The sequence below is a fragment of the Leptopilina boulardi genome, unplaced genomic scaffold (genome assembly GCF_019393585.1).
Source record: "Leptopilina boulardi isolate dan_hultmark-lab unplaced genomic scaffold, ZJU_Lbou_2.1 LbouV2_60, whole genome shotgun sequence".
Taxonomy (NCBI): domain Eukaryota; kingdom Metazoa; phylum Arthropoda; class Insecta; order Hymenoptera; family Figitidae; genus Leptopilina; species Leptopilina boulardi.
The window spans coordinates 697,610-717,080 of NW_026138006.1; the positions used below are offsets into that span (position 1 = coordinate 697,610).

The 19,471-nt window shown below is 31.4% G+C and overlaps 3 protein-coding genes across 8 annotated transcripts in view; 1 reads left to right on the top strand and 2 right to left on the bottom strand.

The window, feature by feature from the left end:
- The window catches only part of LOC127290350 (rhodopsin-like), a 699,229-nt gene that overhangs the window by 423,425 nt on the left and 256,333 nt on the right, over positions 1 to 19,471 (top strand). The gene's annotated exons all lie outside the window — the stretch shown is intronic.
- LOC127290352 (uncharacterized) lies at positions 1,261 to 4,859 on the bottom strand. The gene is made up of 3 exons (XM_051318860.1): positions 4,732 to 4,859; positions 2,500 to 2,599; positions 1,261 to 1,570 (listed from the first exon to the last, which is right to left on the bottom strand). Exons 1-3 carry the CDS (start codon positions 4,835 to 4,837, stop codon positions 1,447 to 1,449), a joined length of 330 nt encoding a protein of 109 aa, XP_051174817.1. The 5' UTR covers positions 4,838 to 4,859; the 3' UTR covers positions 1,261 to 1,446.
- Positions 4,845 to 7,611, bottom strand: LOC127290351 (uncharacterized). Its single transcript, XM_051318859.1, has 5 exons — positions 7,367 to 7,611; positions 6,960 to 7,291; positions 6,400 to 6,534; positions 5,852 to 5,977; positions 4,845 to 4,897 (listed from the first exon to the last, which is right to left on the bottom strand). Exons 2-5 carry the CDS (start codon positions 7,264 to 7,266, stop codon positions 4,890 to 4,892), a joined length of 576 nt encoding a protein of 191 aa, XP_051174816.1. The 5' UTR covers positions 7,267 to 7,291; positions 7,367 to 7,611; the 3' UTR covers positions 4,845 to 4,889.

A 19,471-nucleotide genomic window follows, 5' to 3' on the forward strand; every position in this document is an offset into this window, starting at 1 on the left:
AGTGTAACTCGCATTTGTCCGATTTTATTTTCAATTACAATAAACATTTTCTTTACAAAAAAATGTGAAAAGAATATCGACTTAAAAAAGGAAGAATGTGAAGAAGAGAAAAAAATTGGAAAAAAAATAAATACAACAGAGAAACGAATAAAAAACTTATGGAAAAAGTCCACTTTTTTCAAAAAAAATTTCTTTTTCGAAAAAAAACTTAATTCAAACAACTTCTTATCATGTTTTTTAAATTATTTCTATACTATACACACAAAAATGCGTAAAAATGAACAAATTTTAAGCCCTTCCCAGATAGCACAACATATTCCAGGAACCTTCCAGGAATGTTCCGCTGGAAGATTTGGAATATTCCGCTGGAAGGTGCTTGGAAGGTCCTGGGAATATAGGAAATGTCCACTTGACTTTGAATGTTCCAAAGGAAGGTTCCTGGAATATCCCTTGAGAATTTGACTGGAAGAAGTAATAGGAATATTTGAGAAATATTCCAAAGTATTCTTCCGGGAAGATTTAATAGTTTTCTCCCAGGAATATTTAGAAATTTTCTCTGCGGAATACTTAATAGGATCATGCAGAGAAACTGCGTAGGAAATTTTTGCTCAAATTGTTCCCTGGAAACCTATTTGTTGAGGATGCAATAGAAATTTTTTTGACAAAAACTTGTAAAATATGTCTTAGAAAGGCTTATAAAAAATATTTTTAAAAGTTCTTTTTATTATCAATTCTATTTAGTTAAAGAAAGCTAAATGTTAATCAATCGACCAAATTAATTTCATGTTGGATGAGTTTAAATTTCAAATAACGATTTTACGCCTTTTAAAGATAAAAGTAAATAAAACGATTCTATTAATTTTACTATTTGAAAAATCCTTATTTTAACTGAAAAATAGACCCGAAGGTGAGAAAAAATTCAATTTTGATGAAGTTATTTTTAAATTTATTGTGAAATCCTTTTAATGAAATTGAAATACAATTGTTTATTTTATAAAAGTTCTTGGATAATGTACATAGTGTATACGCTTTTTGGAAATCATTCACTTCCCAGGGATAATTAAAAGTTACTGAGTTTATGGTAAGTATTTGGCAAAATTTATAAATCGGAATTTAATACAATAATACACAACAGTCATTTCACTCATCAACATTCTCTTTCATTAAATATGTAATGGTAGAGAAAATAAGAAAATTGATATTTCTTTTTAACTTTAGATGCAGCAACAACCGCGGCGTACATCGAAATTCTCCCACAATCTGCGGCAAGTATAGTAAAAAAATGTTAAAACTAGTCAAAACTAGTAAAAGGAATGTGCTAGAGGAATTTGAATTCGACTTTTTCACACGGTATTGACCACACTTTAACAGCTACATCCTCCAAAGAAAATGAATATCGGATAGTTGCAGAATTTTTCATGAAGTGAATATTGAATTTAATTATGTTTAATCGCGGTTTTCGGGATCTGAGTCCAGATTATCTTCTACTCCACCATCATTATCATTTTCCTCGTCTTCTAATTCAAGCTGCATGGCGGATTCAGTTTCCTTTCGCTTCTGTTCCTTCTTTCTTATGTATAAATTATTTTAATTAGCATTATTTTCACTTGCATCATCTTTAAAATAAATTTTGAAAAATTAGGTCTTATAGTTCATATTTCGTTCGGGAATATTAATACTAAACAATTTCTATGATTCATTATAGCAATCTATGAATTCACTAATCAATAAAAAATAACTTTATTGTCTTTAAAAATTGTTATAAAAACCATTAAGTAAATAATCATAATAAAATTTATTTTTAAATGATTTGTATTTTTATCAATTAAAAAGCACAGTATAGTAATAACTAAGGGAAGAAACCGGTTAATTTTTAGCCCAGCGAAATCAATGATGTTTAGAATCGTCAATTGTTTTCTAACAATATTGACTATTCAAAATTATAATATATTGTAAAAAATTTAAACTATTATTAATTTGTTGATAATTTTTAAAATAAAAATAAAAATTTTTGGAGAAATTAAAATTTAACTTCTCTTGCAATTTTCATTATCTTTCATTATTGATTTTTTCTAGCTTTTGTCATGATTTTAAACAATAAAGCATATGGATTTTGAAAAATATTAATTTTTGCAAAAAATGAAATTTCTAAAATGTCAAAATTTTTTTTATGAATTCTAAGAATATACAATACTTTTAGATTATAAATTCTACCAAAAAAAATTGACACCACTGAACAGTATTAATTTTGATAGTTTAAAATTTAACCGGTCCCTCTCCTTAAGCTAAGCTATGTATTTTAAATACCTTTAAAAATGTAATTAATATACAAACAAATATTTATAAAAAAAATAAAAAATGTATATAAAAAGATTTTTAGATTGTGAATATAGAATCATGTTATATATATATATATAAATAAATATATATATATATATATATTGTAGATTGGCTTTCAACATAATATATATATTATGTTGAAAAAATTATTGCACGTACTGTCGACGGTTTTCACGTTTTGTACACGCTATGAGCCAATCTTTAATGGATTTGTCTATCTCAGCTACTGTTGCTTTTGGAAACATTTTTTGTGTGCAGTCTTTAAAATATAATTAAAAATATCATTAATTAAAATATCATTAATTGTCCAGCTAAAATACTTTACGATGAAACATATTTTAAAAATAAAATATTTACAAATGCTTCTACTGAAAAATATATTTTAAATGTAAAATAAAGCACTTCAAGAATAAATTAATAATACTTAGGGACTATCCATCAATAACGTTGCGTGATTAAGGGGGTAAAAAATTGCAACTAATTGCAACAAGGGGGAGCAGGGTGGGTGATTTGGAAATGTAACGTTGCGCATTTCTATTCTCTCATTCTTATATTTTTCGTCATTGACAAATTACTTTGAAGATTTAGAAACTGATATCGCTATAGAAAGATGATAATTAATGATAAATCAGGGTTATCACGAGAATTGATTTTTTAATGTTAAGATTATCACCAAAATTGGATTTTGTTTTTCTCTGACTTTTCCTTTGATTTCCAGACGGAATTTGGAATTTTTCCCTGACCCAAATAAAAACTTTTTAAGAGCCCTGTTGGCAAAAAACCATGTTCGTTCTAAAAACGTTTTAAGGACGTTCTTAGAACGTTTCATGTCCGCCAAATAATGTTCTGGAACATTTTAAGAACATGGATGTTCAAATAATGTTCCAGAACATTATTTGGTGGACATGAAACGTTCTAAAAACGTTCTTAAAACGTTTTTAGAACGAACATGATTTTTTGCCCACAGGGAGTTCATCCGTTACAAAAAGAAGACAACAATTTTGATAAGTAAAAATTTGAATTAAAATTTTTAAAAAATGTAATTTTCGGTGCTTTTTTAAAAATTGAATATTTTTTTAGTACTTTTGATAAAATTCCTTGACTTTCTACTTAAAAATCTCCTAAAATTCAACTATTTTTAACAATATAAACAACAAATCTTTCAAAATTTAATTATTTTTAAAAATATAAACTACAAATCTTTCATACTTCAATTATTTTTAAAAAATTTCAATTAAAAATTCTCTAAAATTCAATTATTGTGAAAAATTCGTAAAAAGTATTCAGCAGATTAAATTTACAATAAATTCAAGATCAAATATCTTAAAATTAAATTATTTAATATAAAAAAAACTTTAGCTTTTCAAAAATTACAATGCTTTAAAACTTTTTTGAATTTAACAATTCTCTTTAAAATTTAATTATTGTCTGAAATATGTAAAGAAATATTCAGCAATTCAAATTGACAAAAATTTTAAGTTAATTTCCAATGAAATTCAATTATTTTTTAAAAAAATGAAATTTTTTTACATTTGGAACACTTGAATTCTAAATTCATAAAAATTAAAAATATTTGAATTTTTATTGTTAAAATTTTGATAAATTAAATTTACGTTATTTCTATCAATGAATATTCTTTTCAAGAAAAATTAAAAGTAATTAAAATTTAGACTATTTATTATTAACTGATTAAAATTTGAAATAATTGAATTTTTAATTGATTAAAACTTGTAATAATAGAATTTATAACTCATTAAAAAATTATTATGCAAAATTTTGAAGAGATTTTCAATTATAAAAAAAAATAAATGTTTAAAAGTTAAGATATGTATTAAAATTTTAAAAAAAACTTTTTAATAAAAACAGAATGTTCGTTGCATTATTATAATGTTTATAGTTTTCCAGTTCTTTTGACAAAATTCCCTGACTTTTCATGATTTACCTGAGTCGTGGCAACCCTAAATGTTATAAAGATTAAAAAGCACTTCCAAATTTACTTCAATGATATTTTACTTTATAAAATTATTTTTTTTAATTTTAATTATTTTTCCATTTTTGATTTCATTCAATTTCAAAAATTTCCCTAACAAAAATTGTATTTCTCTGACATTTCCCTGACTTGATGTTATGTTTATTATTGACCCTTAGCCAATACAAATCAAAGATAATAATTAATTTCCCTGACACGGGCAACTCTATGAATGTATGATAAAAAAGAACATGTACTTTGTTTAATTAATATATAAAAAGGAAAAAAAATTCAAGGACGTATAAATCATTTTTGCAACGTTACATTTACAGGGGGGAGTTGTGATTTGCAACCAAATGCAAATGGGTGGGGGTCGATAATTTGAAAAGTTGGAGAAACTTTATTTACGGATGATCCCTTACGTTTTATAACTTTGTATAAGCAAAGTTGTTGGAATCCGCTTTTTTCTTTAGCTTTCCCTTTAAAAGAAAACCCTTTTCCTGCGGAGTATGTAAGAAGAATATCCATTTCGCTGCATACTGTCAATTGGAGGGTCCGAAGTTTTCCAAGATTCTTGACCTCATGCACCTAATGAAAATAAATGTTTTGTAGTGTATATTTGAATAAGATGGAAATATTAAGTCAAATGATAGTTTTTAAATTACATACAAAAGACCTATAAATTGCAATGTTGTTGATGTTTTAGTTAAAGTTTTATTAAAAGAATATGTACCACTTGCGATAAAAATCTTTTATCTTTCAATTTATTCTCAATTTTCATAGCTTCTGCTGCTGTTTGAGCTGGAGACATTTTTAATACTTTTCCCTCACCATGAATTTGCGCTACTGTTTCTTCAATGAGAAAACTACTAGAATCTCTTTTGCAGAATGACTCCATCATTAACCCCATTGCATTCGTCTTTTGCAACATTAATAGCTCGTACGGACTCACTATTCAAAATTAAATGTTAATAAACTATAGTCCCAATTTTTTAAATATTTATTGATAATAATAATATTAATAATATTTTTTAATATTATAATTTTTTTTTATTGTTATTAGTGCATATTTAAGATGGAATTTGATTTAAAAATTGCGATGAACTTACAACCCCGCAGAACTTCCGGTGAATCAACAAATATTTTTGATGAACTTCTACGCGTGTTAGAAATTTTATTTCCATGCGTAGCAGCAGATGGCTTTTGGCTAGTCGAGGCTGTTTATATAGAAAATGTAATTTTATTTTAACTTTTTATTTTATTTTTTGTTATTTTTTTATTATTTTTTATTATTATTTTTAAAAAGGTTAAAATCATTAACATTTAAAAAAAAAGAAAAAAAGAATTATTTTTTTCTTAAAAGAGCTATTGTTTGTTATTTAAATTACAATATTATTTATAAAATTATTTATTATATTTTTTTATAAGTTTTGATGCAATGTACGATATGATATTATTATTTATATTATATTATATATTAAACAAAGAATACTGTTTCTACTATATTAACAATGAAAAATTAAAAAAGTTTTAAAAATTAACCCTTTTGTTGTAATGGTGTAGACTGCTTCTCGAACTCTTCCAATTCCCTTTCGATATCCGATTCAACAGTCTGATTCTTACTTCTATTTCCAGGTATTGCAGTTATAGCTTCTTGGCTAATCGAGGCTATAAAGAAAATAGTAATTGTATTATGACATTTCCGCGTGGAAGGATTTGTGTAAAATATCTGAAAGTTTTTTTGAAAAAAAACCGGAAATTTTTACAAAATATTCCGTGAAAATCTTGGAATTCTCTTCTGGATTTTTCACGTCATTTCTTAATTATAGATTTTTATTATACCTTTTTATAATGAAAAAATGTTATTTTATTATTTGTAGAGAAAATTGCTTTTTAACAATTTTAAAATCAATAAAATTAAAATAAAGAAAACAAAGAAAAAATTAAAGCATTACTTTTTTTAAAGAAAGAGCTATTTTCCGTTACTTAAATAATAATGTTATTTTACTTATGATAAAAATTTTTCAATTTTACTATTTGAATATAACTACACGGACAGAATGAAAAGTGAAAGAGTTTCAAAAATTAACCTGTTTGTTGTAATTGTGAAGGTTGCTTCTCAATCTCATCTATTTCCATTTCACTATCCATTGAATCGGTTTCAATAACCTGGACCTTATTTTCCTTTCCAGGTACTAGAGCGGTTATTTTTCTGCTAGTTGAGGCTGCAAAGAGAATGGTAATTTTATTGTAACATTCCTATATGGAATAAATTTGTGAATTTTTTCCGGGAATACACTGAAAAACTTTTCCAGATTTCCGGAAAATTTATACAAGAGATTTTAAATTTTTCCAAAAATTTTCAGAAAGTTTTCCAAGTAAAAACTGAAAATCTCTTCTAGAATTTTGCCGGAAATAATTTCATATTTATTTTTTATATCTATTTAAAGTAAAATAGATTTTTTAAGACGTTTAAATTAACGAAATTAAAAAAAAATTAAAAGAGACGAAGAAAAAGAAGATTTATTGTTTTTTTCAGAAGAAAAGCTACTTTTTATTTTTTTAAGTTATCTTATTTTCTTTTTAAATAGATGAAAAATATTTTAACTAGATTGACGAATGCAAAATGGAAAATTTTTTAAAAATTAACCTCTTTGTTGTAGTGGTGTAAGTTGTTCCTCGAACTCTTCCACTTCGATATCCGGCTCCAGATCCTTATCCAAATTTTTAAATTCATCTTGTTCCTCACCTCCAGTCGATTGCACGTTTATCGTAGCTTTGGAATTGCATGGAGTAAACAAAATTTTCCGCACAGATTTCGATTGTTCAATACTTTTCTTCTCCTGTTCCCTGCTCGCTTTTTTTTCCAAGTTGCGAGCGTGTCTAGTTTTTTTCAATCGCTCCATGTTGACATTGTCATCAGTGTCTAATTCAGACAATTCGAATAATAGTGACATTGCTTTTTTGCTTTGTCGTAGGTGTCTGAAATTTGGAACTCTTTATCAATCTAAAAATTTAAATTATTGAAATTTTCCGAAAAAGTAACAGTAAACTTACTTGATTGTTGTAAAACTTTTACAACTTCCCAAGGTTCGCCATTTTTATCTGCCCACTCACTGGTCGGTCTTTCATTATTCTTAATAATTTTTAAAAATTCATTTTCGAAGCGGAATGGAGGAAAATAAGCAGCAATCATTTTATTTTTCTGGTTGAAAATTTCCCAATTCGTTTTAATTACTTCTATTCCTTCACAAAACTCAACAACAGAAAAAGCCGGTAAATGATCATCGCTGCAAACAACATTAACTTATAGTGTTTTAAATTTGTTACTTTTTTATTAACTTAGTATTAATTGTTTTGATTAAACACATATTATTTATTACTTTTATTAGAATTTTTTATCCTACAACTTCTATTTTTTAATTTAGAAATATATTTACATACATTTCTGAATAAATAAATGTACTTAAATTTGTATCATGGTTGCAAATTATAAGTTTGTAACAAAAATTTGATTTTGGTGGTTTAAAATAGAGCCTTTCAAAAGAAACTATTATAAAAAAAATTTAATTTTAATATTTTTTAATTACAATAAATTATTAATGTTTAAATTTTATTATCTTACTTCTCCATAATGCTGAAATTATTTGAATTCCGATATTCTCAGCAAAGGGATAAGAAAAAAGTCGACATTTTATCTCGTTGACAGAAATAAAATGACTTTTCTTCCAGTTTTCATTTGTTTAATAAAGCAACCCATGCTTATGTTTTTTCAAATATTTAAATTTTTTTATTGTCAAGAAGAAACGTCAAAATAAACTTTTTTTTATGTTATAAAATACTACTTTTGTTAAAAAAAATAGTCAATAAATTAAAAATTTGTAGCAAATAAAAATTTTAAAAATTAAATATTTTTATTATAGAAAAGTAATATGTTTAAAGGTTATATTTGGAAGTGAAATAGGGATGTTTATGATCATAATTTTAATATATTTAATTAATGTAATCAACAAAAAAATGAACAATTATTATTTGTAATTTTACTCAATTTTATTTTGTAAATACATTATTTATTTGAATTTATATATTTGCAGCAATTTAACTGTCACTTTATTGTTGAGGTTTTCAAATCAATCTGTTTATAACAACAACTAGAAACTTATATCAGGTTACTTTACTCCACTTTAATAAAAAATTAAAAATTGTCACTAATGTTGACGGAGAACCAAACATTGCCTGAGAGAATTAAACTTTTAAGGCCTAGAATGTTATAAAAATATTTATGAGAAGCAAGTGAGTTTTTATTTCATTTTGAAAAATTTTAATAATTATAATTTTTAGATAAATAACAAATTTAAAATTTCAGAAACCTAAAAATCACAACTAAGAGCAATGTCATCACAATTAGATTTGCGGAAGTTAGACAATAATGATACTGTCAACAATTCAACATCATCTATTTCAAAGACATATAGGTCATGCTCCAGCAACGAAAGAAGTGAGTTTAAAATCCAGTCGGCTTTAATGTTTACTAATTATAACGGGTATTTAAATAATATAATGTTTTCAAATTATATAATTTAAATTTGTTTAAATTTAACTTAATCAATCATTTAATCGAAAAATAATAAATTTTCGCGTTCTATTGTGAATTTCATATTATTTTTACAATAAGGAACTTTCTATGTAAAAAATTTTGAAGTTAAAGATTTTTTTTTTCAGAATAATAAATGAGTAATATAGTAAGAATGTTTAGTGGTTTAATTGATAAAAATTTTTTGTATATAATAAATAAATTACAAAACATTTTGTTTTAAAAATTCACAATTGAAAATATAAAACAGTAAAACAGGTGCAAAGTGACTACCTCTTGCTTAGTTATTTTTTTCAGAACATGAAACCATATTGAATTATGAAAAAATTAAGAAAGTAATTTTTGATTATTTTACAGTTTTTTAAATTTATTTGTAAACTATATTTTTTAAATTGAAACTATCTAAAATTAAAATGAAATTTCGAAGTCCTTGGAGGTTACAAAATTATATATATTATAAGGGACAGCGGGGTAGTTCCAACACCCCTCACTATCTTAACAAGATAAAAAATGTTATTATTTTTTAAAACAATAATGAATAATAACATTTTGACATCAAACAGTCAATTGTTTATTTTTTTATTTCTATTTTATAGACTCAATTCGTATTAAGTTGAAACTTTTCAGCATTCTTTTGCATATTATTTTTTTTAAATCATGAGCGGTCGGAGTTATTCTACCCCCATTTTTTGTTGCATATTTTTTTATTACTTTCAATCAAATTCATATTTTTACTTTGTGATTGTTTTAAATGGTTTTCTAATACACTATCAAAATAATTGTAATTAAAAAAGTAAACAATAATGATATATTAAATTTGAATTATATTTCACATATTAATTTTTTTACACTTAAAAATGCACTTTGCTTAAGTGGGTCGGAATTACCTTGCTCTCCCTCAAAATTAAATTAAAATTAAAACAATTAAAATTAAATTGTTACATTAAAAAAACCATACGATTGTTTAAAATCATGAGAAATATAAGTGTAAATTTTTGTAGGATTTAATCACTTTTTTCACATTTCTAACAACAATTGTTGCATATAGAGGAATTTTTTCAGGAGTGGACCACTTATCTAATTTCCATATAAAAATAATAAATTGATGTTTTTGACATGTTATTTGTCTGAAAAATATTTTTAATAAAACCCTGAAATAAAAAATATGTTCTTGTTTTTCGTTTTTTTCAGACTAAATAAAAAGGATTTACCAATAAAAGTGATCCACTCATGGAGAAATTTCCTTACATTTTATAGCATATTGTAAAAATAACTAAAGTTATTATTATCGGCATCTAGATATTAAGATTATTTTAAGGATATCCTAAAAATATCCACTGGTTCTCGAAAATTATAATATCAGTGAAATGTCTCAATGGTATATGTAGATATTCTAGGGACATTCTCATGGTATTTTAATTTCCTGAAACTATTTTGTACTTATTTATCTTTCGCTTTCTAGAAACTAAATCACAAATTACTTTGAAGACAATGGGCAAGATAAAGAAAAAATCAACGTTATGCGGCTATTCGAAAAAACAGTTTCATCGCATATTAGAAAAGCGGATTAATCAAGATATAAAGTCAATTTTCGATCCACCTAATAAAGAACCACATACGATTAAAAATGTTGCTAGTGCTTCTCGAGAAATTGAGCAAATCGCTGAAACTGTTCCAGTAACAAGTACAGATGCAGAAATGATTGACATTATCATATTCTGAAACAAACTCTTTTTATTCTGACGAAAGTAAGGAAGGATCAATAACCGATGATCAAAAAGAGGGCACGGACTTTTCATTCTCAGACGTAGGCGACCAATCTTCTGATGATACTATGGAATATGACGTTAGCGAAAATTATCGTGAAATTTATCCTGACGACCATGGAATAGGTTTTACAACTGAAAGTTTTAAAAAAACATTAAAAAGTGCATTACAGTTTTGGGCAATTAAATTTCGAATAAACTTGGTTGCGCTGACAGCGTTACTTTTAATTCTAAACGGTTTCACGAATGCAGAGTTACCACTGGATGCCAGAACTTTGATGGGTACACCAAGAAACACTCCTATCACTGAAATGGAAGGCGGTCAGTACTATCATTTTGGACTGAAAAGGGCAGTTAAAGGCATTCTAAGGGAATTTAAACGTAGATCTGAAAAAATAGACCACATAAAATTACTTGTGAATATTGACGGACTACCAATATTCAAATCGACAGGCAAAGGATTTTGGCTCATATTATGTTCCGACATAAATGGAAAAAAAGTTTATCCTATTGGTGCTTTTTATGGTCCTAGCAAACCTGCAAACGCAAATGAATTTCTGAAATTTTTCGTGGAAGAAGCAATGGAACTCATCAAAAATGGTTTACCGGAAAGCAATGTTAAATTTAGTTTCGAAGGATTAATTTGTAATGCTCCCGCGAAATCTTTTGTAATGTTTTTGAAAGGTCACACTGGATATTATAGCTGCCCTAAATGTGAAATTAAAGGAGAGTATGTTCTAAATAAAAATAAACGAAAAAACGAGAAACGATCCGGAAGAGTGTGTTTTCCGGGTATAGGGCCATTTGTTTTGAAAACTGACGAAAAATTCGCTCGCAACGTTTACAATGATTTTGATGAAAAATCTATTTTAAATAAAATTCCTAAATTCGGTGGTATATCATATGTACCTTTGGACTATATGCACCTTCTTCTATTAGGAGTTGTTAAGAAGCTTATTAGTCTGTGGTTGAAAGGTCCTTCAAAAGGTCGATTACGTGCATTTCGAATGATTAGGATTAGTAAAAGACTGCTGGCTCTTCGTAAAAGTTTGCCCAAAGAATTTACTAGGAAACCGAGAACATTGTTAGAGTACAAATACTGGAAAGCAACGGAATTTCGAACTTTCTTGCTGTACAATTGTAAAGCATCAATACAAGATAATAAAAACGGACTCTTTCGTTATTGACTTCAATTACAGCAAAGATTCGTACGTATTATTGAAAGATAATAATTGTGTGGCGGTTGAAAACATTGTGCAATTAAATAATAACAAAATTCGTTTGATCGGTCAGAAACTTTTCTCAGAAGAATGCTTATATGATGAACCAGATTCACGAGAATTCAATATTCACATCATGAAAAATTCTGACAGTAACCGATATTCGTTTTTTTTGGAGGATGTAGCTGCTAAAGTGTGGTCAATACCGTGTGAAAAAGGTCGAATTCAAATTCCTCTAGCACATTCCTTTTACTAGTTTTGAATAGTTTTAACTGAGTAGTATATTCGTCGAGTAAAATACCGTCTGTGAAATAAGAAGATTTTTAGTTTAATTATTATTAAAGTTACTTACCATAAACTCAGTACATTTTAATTATCCCTGCGAAGTGAATGATTTCCAAAAAGCGTATACACTATGTACATTATCCAAGAACTTTTATAAAATAAACAATTGTATTTCAATTTCATTAAAAGGATTTCACAATAAATTTAAAAATAACTTCATCAAAATTGAATTTTTTCTCACCTTCGGGTCTATTTTTCAGTTAAAATAATGATTTTTTAAATAGTAAAATTAATAGAATCGTTTTATTTACTTTTATCTTTAAAAGGCGTAAAATCGTTATTTGAAATTTAAACTCATCCAACATGAAATTAATTTGGTCGATTGATTAACATTTAGCTTTCTTTGACTAACTAGAATTGATAATAAAAAGAACTTTTAAAAATATTTTTTATAGGCCTTTCTGAGACATATTTTACAAGTTTTTGTCAAAAAAATTTCTATTGCATCCTCAACAAATAGGTTTCCAGAGAACAATTTGAGCAAAAATTTCCTACGCAGTTTCTCTGCATGATCCTATTAAGTATTCCGCAGAGAAAATTTCTAAATATTCCAGGGAGAAAACTATTAAATCTTCCCGGAAGAATACATTGGAATATTCCTATTACTTCTTCCAGTCAAATTCTCAAGGGATATTCCAGGAACCTTCCTTTGGAACATTCAAAGTCAAGTGGACATTTCCTATATTCCCAGGACCTTCCAAGCACCTTCCAGCGGAATATTCCAAATATTCCAGCGGAACATTCCTGGAAGGTTCCTAGAATATGTTGTGCTATCGTCTTTTTTCCAAATTTTTTTTTAATTAAAAATATTTTTAAATAGAAAAATTTAAGGTGATATAATATATAATTGGCTTCCTTACGTCAAGACGAATCGATTAGTATATATAAAGTATAGATTTGATGAAAATTTAAAGAGTTAATGTTCCCTGCATTGAAATGAATTGGTTGGTATATTTAAAGTATAAATTTGATTTAACATTTGAGAATTAATAGAAATTGAAAAATCTAAATTTCATATTTTAGCTGAAAAATTAATTTTTTTTAAATTCAAGTTAATGCATAAAATAATTGTATTCTTTGCATTGCAAGGAATCGATTCATATATATAAAGTATATGTTACACCCAAAATTAATTAAAATTTTCTTAATTTTTTAAAAAATTTAATTAATTTAAAACAGTTTTTAACACGAAATGTTTTAAATCAATCAATTGAATTGGATAAATTCATAGCTTCGTCCACGAGGTTGCAAATTTTTTGCTTAACTCCATGAGGGAGCAAAATGTTTATGAAATAAACATAAAGCACCCGCTCCTTGTTTTTTATTATTATCAGTTCTTTCCTGACAGCACCAGAACCATCAACTCTAATCGTCCTTGCTATATTTTTCCTGTAATTTTCACGTAAAAATACATAAGTGTACCAAATTTGAGATCATTATGTCAAAAGATGAGGCCGCTAGGGGGTGCATAGTCATTTTTACGTATTTTTCGTAAAAATTCATGGTTTTTCATTGACAACGCTATGATAATCAACTCCAATCATGCTCGCTATATTTTTTTTGTAATCTACACGTAAAAATACGTCAAAATATATAAATTTGAATTTCTTTTGTGACGAAGTAGTTCGTCACAATGTAATTTTTGACGGGGTTGAGTTTCGCGCGTTTGTGAGTTTGGAGTCAAGACAACGCAGGAGTCCGGAACGTGGCGCCATCACGGCGTCCGCTTACGGAACGAGACGAGGAAGAAGGCGATCGAAAGATCCAATCAATATGGCGAGAGAGAGAGAGTTCGTGCATAGCAGCATGTTAAGGGAGAGATTTTTGTAAGAAGTGATAAATAAAATAAATAGTAGAAAAAGTGAGTGTGTTTTGTGTCTGTTTTTATTTTGGTGCGAGTCTCAAGGAGATCCTAAATCCATCTGGTCATCACAACAAAGAGGTTGCTGTTTTCCGGCATTCTATCGGGACATTATTCAACGGGGATGACGTTCCGAGGAGTTTGGACAGTTCACCGGAGGGTCAACATTTTGATTTGTAGTCGTGGGTAAGTCCAGTTTTGTTGTCGTCGTGTCTCAAGGGTCGTGTCCCTTTTCTCGACCATTGTTCCTGACAGAATCTCCTCTGAGATTTAATTTGGATATTTGAGTTATGGGGTTATTTTGTGGTTTTCCTTGTTTGCCAATTCCATCTAAAAATTGGCTGGCGTATGACATTTTCCACGTTTAGGGTTATTCTTTTTGTAACATTAAAAAGGGGTTATTAATTGACAATTTAAAATCTAACAATTTCGTTATAAAAATTGGCGCCCAACGTGGGGCCTCGTTGGGAAACTTCGAGACAGGACAAAATGTTTGTGACTTTCTCGACCTGATATTTTCGATAGAAAATATTTCGTCGCTTATTTTATTTCTTATGTATTGAATCTATTATGTTCCTGTTGTGAAAAATATAACTTGCGACATGGTTGAGGAGTTGTGTTCGGGCGAATAAAGTGAGAAAATTTCGCGACTGTTCCCAGGTAAATTTAATGTGCATAGCATAGCGGCCGCCATAGTCACGTGTAGAAATTTTCAAAGATTAATTTCTCAGACATTTCTCGACAGATTTTGATGAATCGATTTTTCTCGGGATCAGTGAATTTTTCTGGAATTTTGTACGTGATTACATTATGAAAAAATTACTTATTATTAATAATAGCATCCCACGTGACGTTCGTATTAATTATACCATACCATGTGATTCGTCGCGCATGCGTGTTAAGTGATATCTCGGTGTTTGAATTTAAAACCGACGGGCCCTATCAAAAATTAATTGACATTTTACGTGAGAATTTTTAAAGGAGAAAAATTCTCTTAATGACGACCCGATTATAAAATTGAATTTTTACGAGTGACCAGTGCCGTGACTAATAAAGAGCGGGCCCCAAAAATTATTTTTTTTACCAAATTTAATTTTTGCGACAATTTATTTTGCGAAAAGTCAAGTGGTGTTAATCTGGATTTAATTGTCAGGGCCGTACCTATAAAGATAAAATTTTCCATTGCGACTAGTCGAGCAAGTGTATTAAATTTATTGACCAGGGCCGTGTCAACGGACCTAGGGGTCCTTCAAAATAAAAATAATTTACATTTTTGTGTGAAAACTTTTAAGGGAGAAAAATTTTCTCTGTGGAGACTCGATTATTAAACGGAATTTCTTTTTATTGATCAGTGCCGTGTCTTGTAGGGAGGAGAAAAATTCACGGGTGATTCGTGACTTGGGAGTTTTAGGAGATCAACAAAGTCAAGGAGCCATTAGAAAAAGGGGGGAGATAAATCATCGCACAGCAGAACAAGTCCGACCACCGATGACTTTCCGTCCCCTCCACCGCCGCTTCCACAATCACCACCGGTGATGTCCATAGCGTCGATCCCCACAAATTCCCCACCACGAACGTCAGCGGTTCATTCTATGAATTCCGCGCCCATGACCACGGTGAATTCTGCCCCGTCAATGAGGGTTTCAGCGACGATGTCGCCTGGTGTGATTAGCTTGCGATAATCCATAGCCAGATTTACCCTGAGTCCAGAATTGCAACAGCTGATCCGTATTAATGACCATTTAATGGCTGCTAGTATGGGTCAAAATGTGGGGGTTAAAAGTAATTGTCACCGGTAAACTCAAAACCCAGTAGAACTTGCGAGAGGGGAAGGGGATGAAGTAAGTTCGGTTAATCAGTATCAATCAGGAGGAGAGAGTCCCAACACCATCCCTAACATTACCCCCTGGACAGCAGAGCAAATCCGCGATAGGAAAGAAGAGGTGTGTGACAGTAGGTTCACATACATAAAGAGAGAAAGAGGTTCAGGAGTAAAGAGCGAACCCAGTGAGATACATAGCGACAGTAGAGTGAGTTCGCAAGTTAGTGACGGATTTTCGACTGGGGAAGGGAATCGTCAGGAACGTAGGGATTCCAGCCGAAGGTCTACTCCCCGGGATACTCAACGGATTGATGCTAGGAGGACACTCTTTGATAATTCTTTTACTAACAAAGAGATTGACGTTAGCGACAGGACTCAGAGGCGAAGAGATTATCGTGAAGCTTCTCGACGAACTAAAGTCAATAAGACCTTAAAGGATTGGGATATTAAATTCTCTGGTGAAGAGCGAGAAGATCCCGAAGAATTCCTGGAGAGAATTGAAGACTGCCAGTTTGCGACTTATGATGGGGCATCTTAGGAAACGATTGTCGACCAGGGAACAGGTTAAAATCGCGTATAAGGGACTTACCCCCACTTATTATCCTAAAGAGAAAATGCGTTTTCCCGCCGCGGCTTATAAAGACTGATTCTGAGAAGGGGACTACAGAGGTGAATGCAATTAATCAATCAAGTCCTCAGCCATCTGCGACTCCGATACAGGCTCCTAACCCAACCCCTACTTTTGCGACAGTGGCGTGAGGAGTTGTTTAATGTGGGTGATCTAGTACTCCGTAAATCACACAAATTGTCGAGTGGTACACTGAATTTCGCGACAAAACTTGCACCGAAATACGTGGAGAAATTATCACCTACGGTTTTTGTTCTACGCGATAACGAGAGTCGACGTATCCCTAAAATTCACATCTCCGACCTTAAACGATACCTTCCTCCGCGAAATCAGTGATCGTATATAACGCTTATTTCTTTTGTAGATCAAAGGAGGAGTTTCTACGAGGGTAGTAAGAGACGGAGAGAGATGGATAAACGATGGAGGCCATATTGGAGAGAGAGGATGTCTGGACATGGGAATGCTCGTCGGCGAATTGATCGTCATCGACCAAGATCGGCGTCACTCCATCGCCCGGAGAGGACCTTCGAGCCACCAAGAGACCTGTCAGTCCCCCCATCACTTTTAGATTTTCCAAATCCGGATCCAATGACGACCGGGCAATTGGGGACTTTCAGACGACCGTTGTTTGCGACTGGGGATCGAGCAATAATCGTTAGAGGGATAGGGCCATCGAGTCAAGGTCCTTACCGGTGGCCGAACCAATTGACGATCACCCGCACTGACACCCGAGTGAAAGTTGGGCGATCACTCCGCCTGGACCTCCCAATCTGGGACCGGAAATTCGCGACAAGGGGGCTATGGGGTGCTGGAATTCGATACAGACCGTTGCTTAAGAAGACGACCGTGGTTATGTTTAATGGGTTAAAACTTATATTGACCGACCCAACTATTGACCTCCCTCCCCACGTTTGCCAGAACTGTTGGTTGTGAGGACATCGCCGCCAGGAGTGTCCCAAAAAAGTGACAGAGTCCTGTTGCTTTAACTATGGCAGGAATTATGTCACCCTCATTACCTGCCCCAGATGCAAAGAGGCTCATGAGCGGTTCCTGGGAAAAAGGAGTCATCAGCACCTGATGTCAGAGAGGAGAGGGGGACGGCGATCAGTGACCGGGGGAAGTTGGAGAAAGCGCGAGGACTATCTATCTAAAATAGATCTTTCACCATCGGGCCCAAAAATACAGGAGAAATTGCGACATATAGCAGCGCTCCCAATCCTTTACGACGTGACCCCTCGCAAACTATACACATATTTTTAAAATATATTTAAAATGTCCAATCTTAACAAATAAATGAGCCCTTAAATGAGTAATATTTTGATACTCAGAAAAATGATTTCCACAATGTCATTCAAATGGCAATTTTAAATTTAAACCCATAATGTTATTTTTAGTAAAAAGAGTGAATGAAGGTTACTCTTTCTCAGTAATATTTGAAAAATATCCACCAATTAGGTTCAAAATATGTAATCTCATTAAATATAAAAGTAAAAACTTGATTACACTCAACTGATTTCCAAATGTCAACCTATCATAATAGAGTATTTAAACGATTATTTAAATTTTGGCTGATTAACAAACTATCATGCAGGGAAGGTAAACTTTCGTTTAAGGGGGGAAACTCGTGTAAATTCGCGTTTTTTCAGGAATTTAAAAAAATACTGGTAAAGTTTATTGAATTAAAATAATTTTATAAGCTTTATAAAAAAAAATTTTTAATAAAAAATATTACAAAATAGCGGCGTTCTAATCTAATCTAAAACGAGCTTAAACCATAGTCCCCTAATACGAGTGTCGTACTTAAGTCGCAAGACCTAGTGCCCCTAACCCCGGCAAGCTAGATCCCAGTCTCCCTCCCTAGAGTCCTGTCCATTGATGTCTTATGCAGTGTAAGCTGGACAGTGACAGAAAATATGAGTCGAATATTCCTCTTCTGCATCACACAATCTGCACCTAGGCGAAACGATTCTACCTATTTTGTCCTGCCGATAGTTTAGGAGGCCATGTTCTGTGAGCAGCCTTATCACTGCTCTAATTCTGCTCTTGTTGAGTTTTAGAAGGGATTTGGCAAAGCTCCGGTTGAGTTTTAATCCCAACAGAGCCTTGGCCTGTCTACCTATAGAATTGCGCTTATCGTCGTGCCCAAGGCCGACTGGGATGCCTGGGTAACTCCCGATCTTAAAATAAGCATATCTACCCCCTAACGAAAGAACTACCGACATGTTGAAACGGCGGCGATTTGGCAAGCCGCCTCGCTACCAATGCACAATGGGGAAAGAGGAGGGAAAAATTGTCGTTGTAAGGTCCTTAAGATCCAAAACGGCGAAGCAGACCGGGTGCCGTTCCAGGAGGAGACGGTTAGCATTGATTCTCTTCGCCCGTGCGCAAGTCATTCACACACACACTCATACAATAGGGTGCCCAATGAAATGAAGGGACGGTTAGTAACATTCATCTTGGACCCGATAACACCCCAACAGGAGTAGGCGTGAGTTAGCGAGGACAAGAATCCTGCACTCCCAACGGGGACCACGTGGAACATCCGCTCCCAGACCGAAGTGTCAGACCGCAGTCTGAAACCACAACGGTCTCACCCTGCCTCCGGACGAGGAGGCGTACTGCGTTCAAATTTCACTCTTTAGTCGCCTCGTACGACACGCGATGGGATATGGGAAGACAAGTTCTCCGGCCGGACTTCCACGGCCACCTTGCACGGGGAGGGTCCCATTTTACATGGTGAACACCTGGCAGGCGTAGTGCGTTCATACATCATCAGTAATGTTCCATTTCAGCGTTTCCGTCGAAGGGGTACTTAACTAGATGGGTATAACCCTCCGCACCCTTTTTAGTCGCCTTTTACGACATGCAGTGGGCTACAGGCGCCCTATTCTGAAGCCAGGAGCGCCACGGCGACCTGTTTACCTAC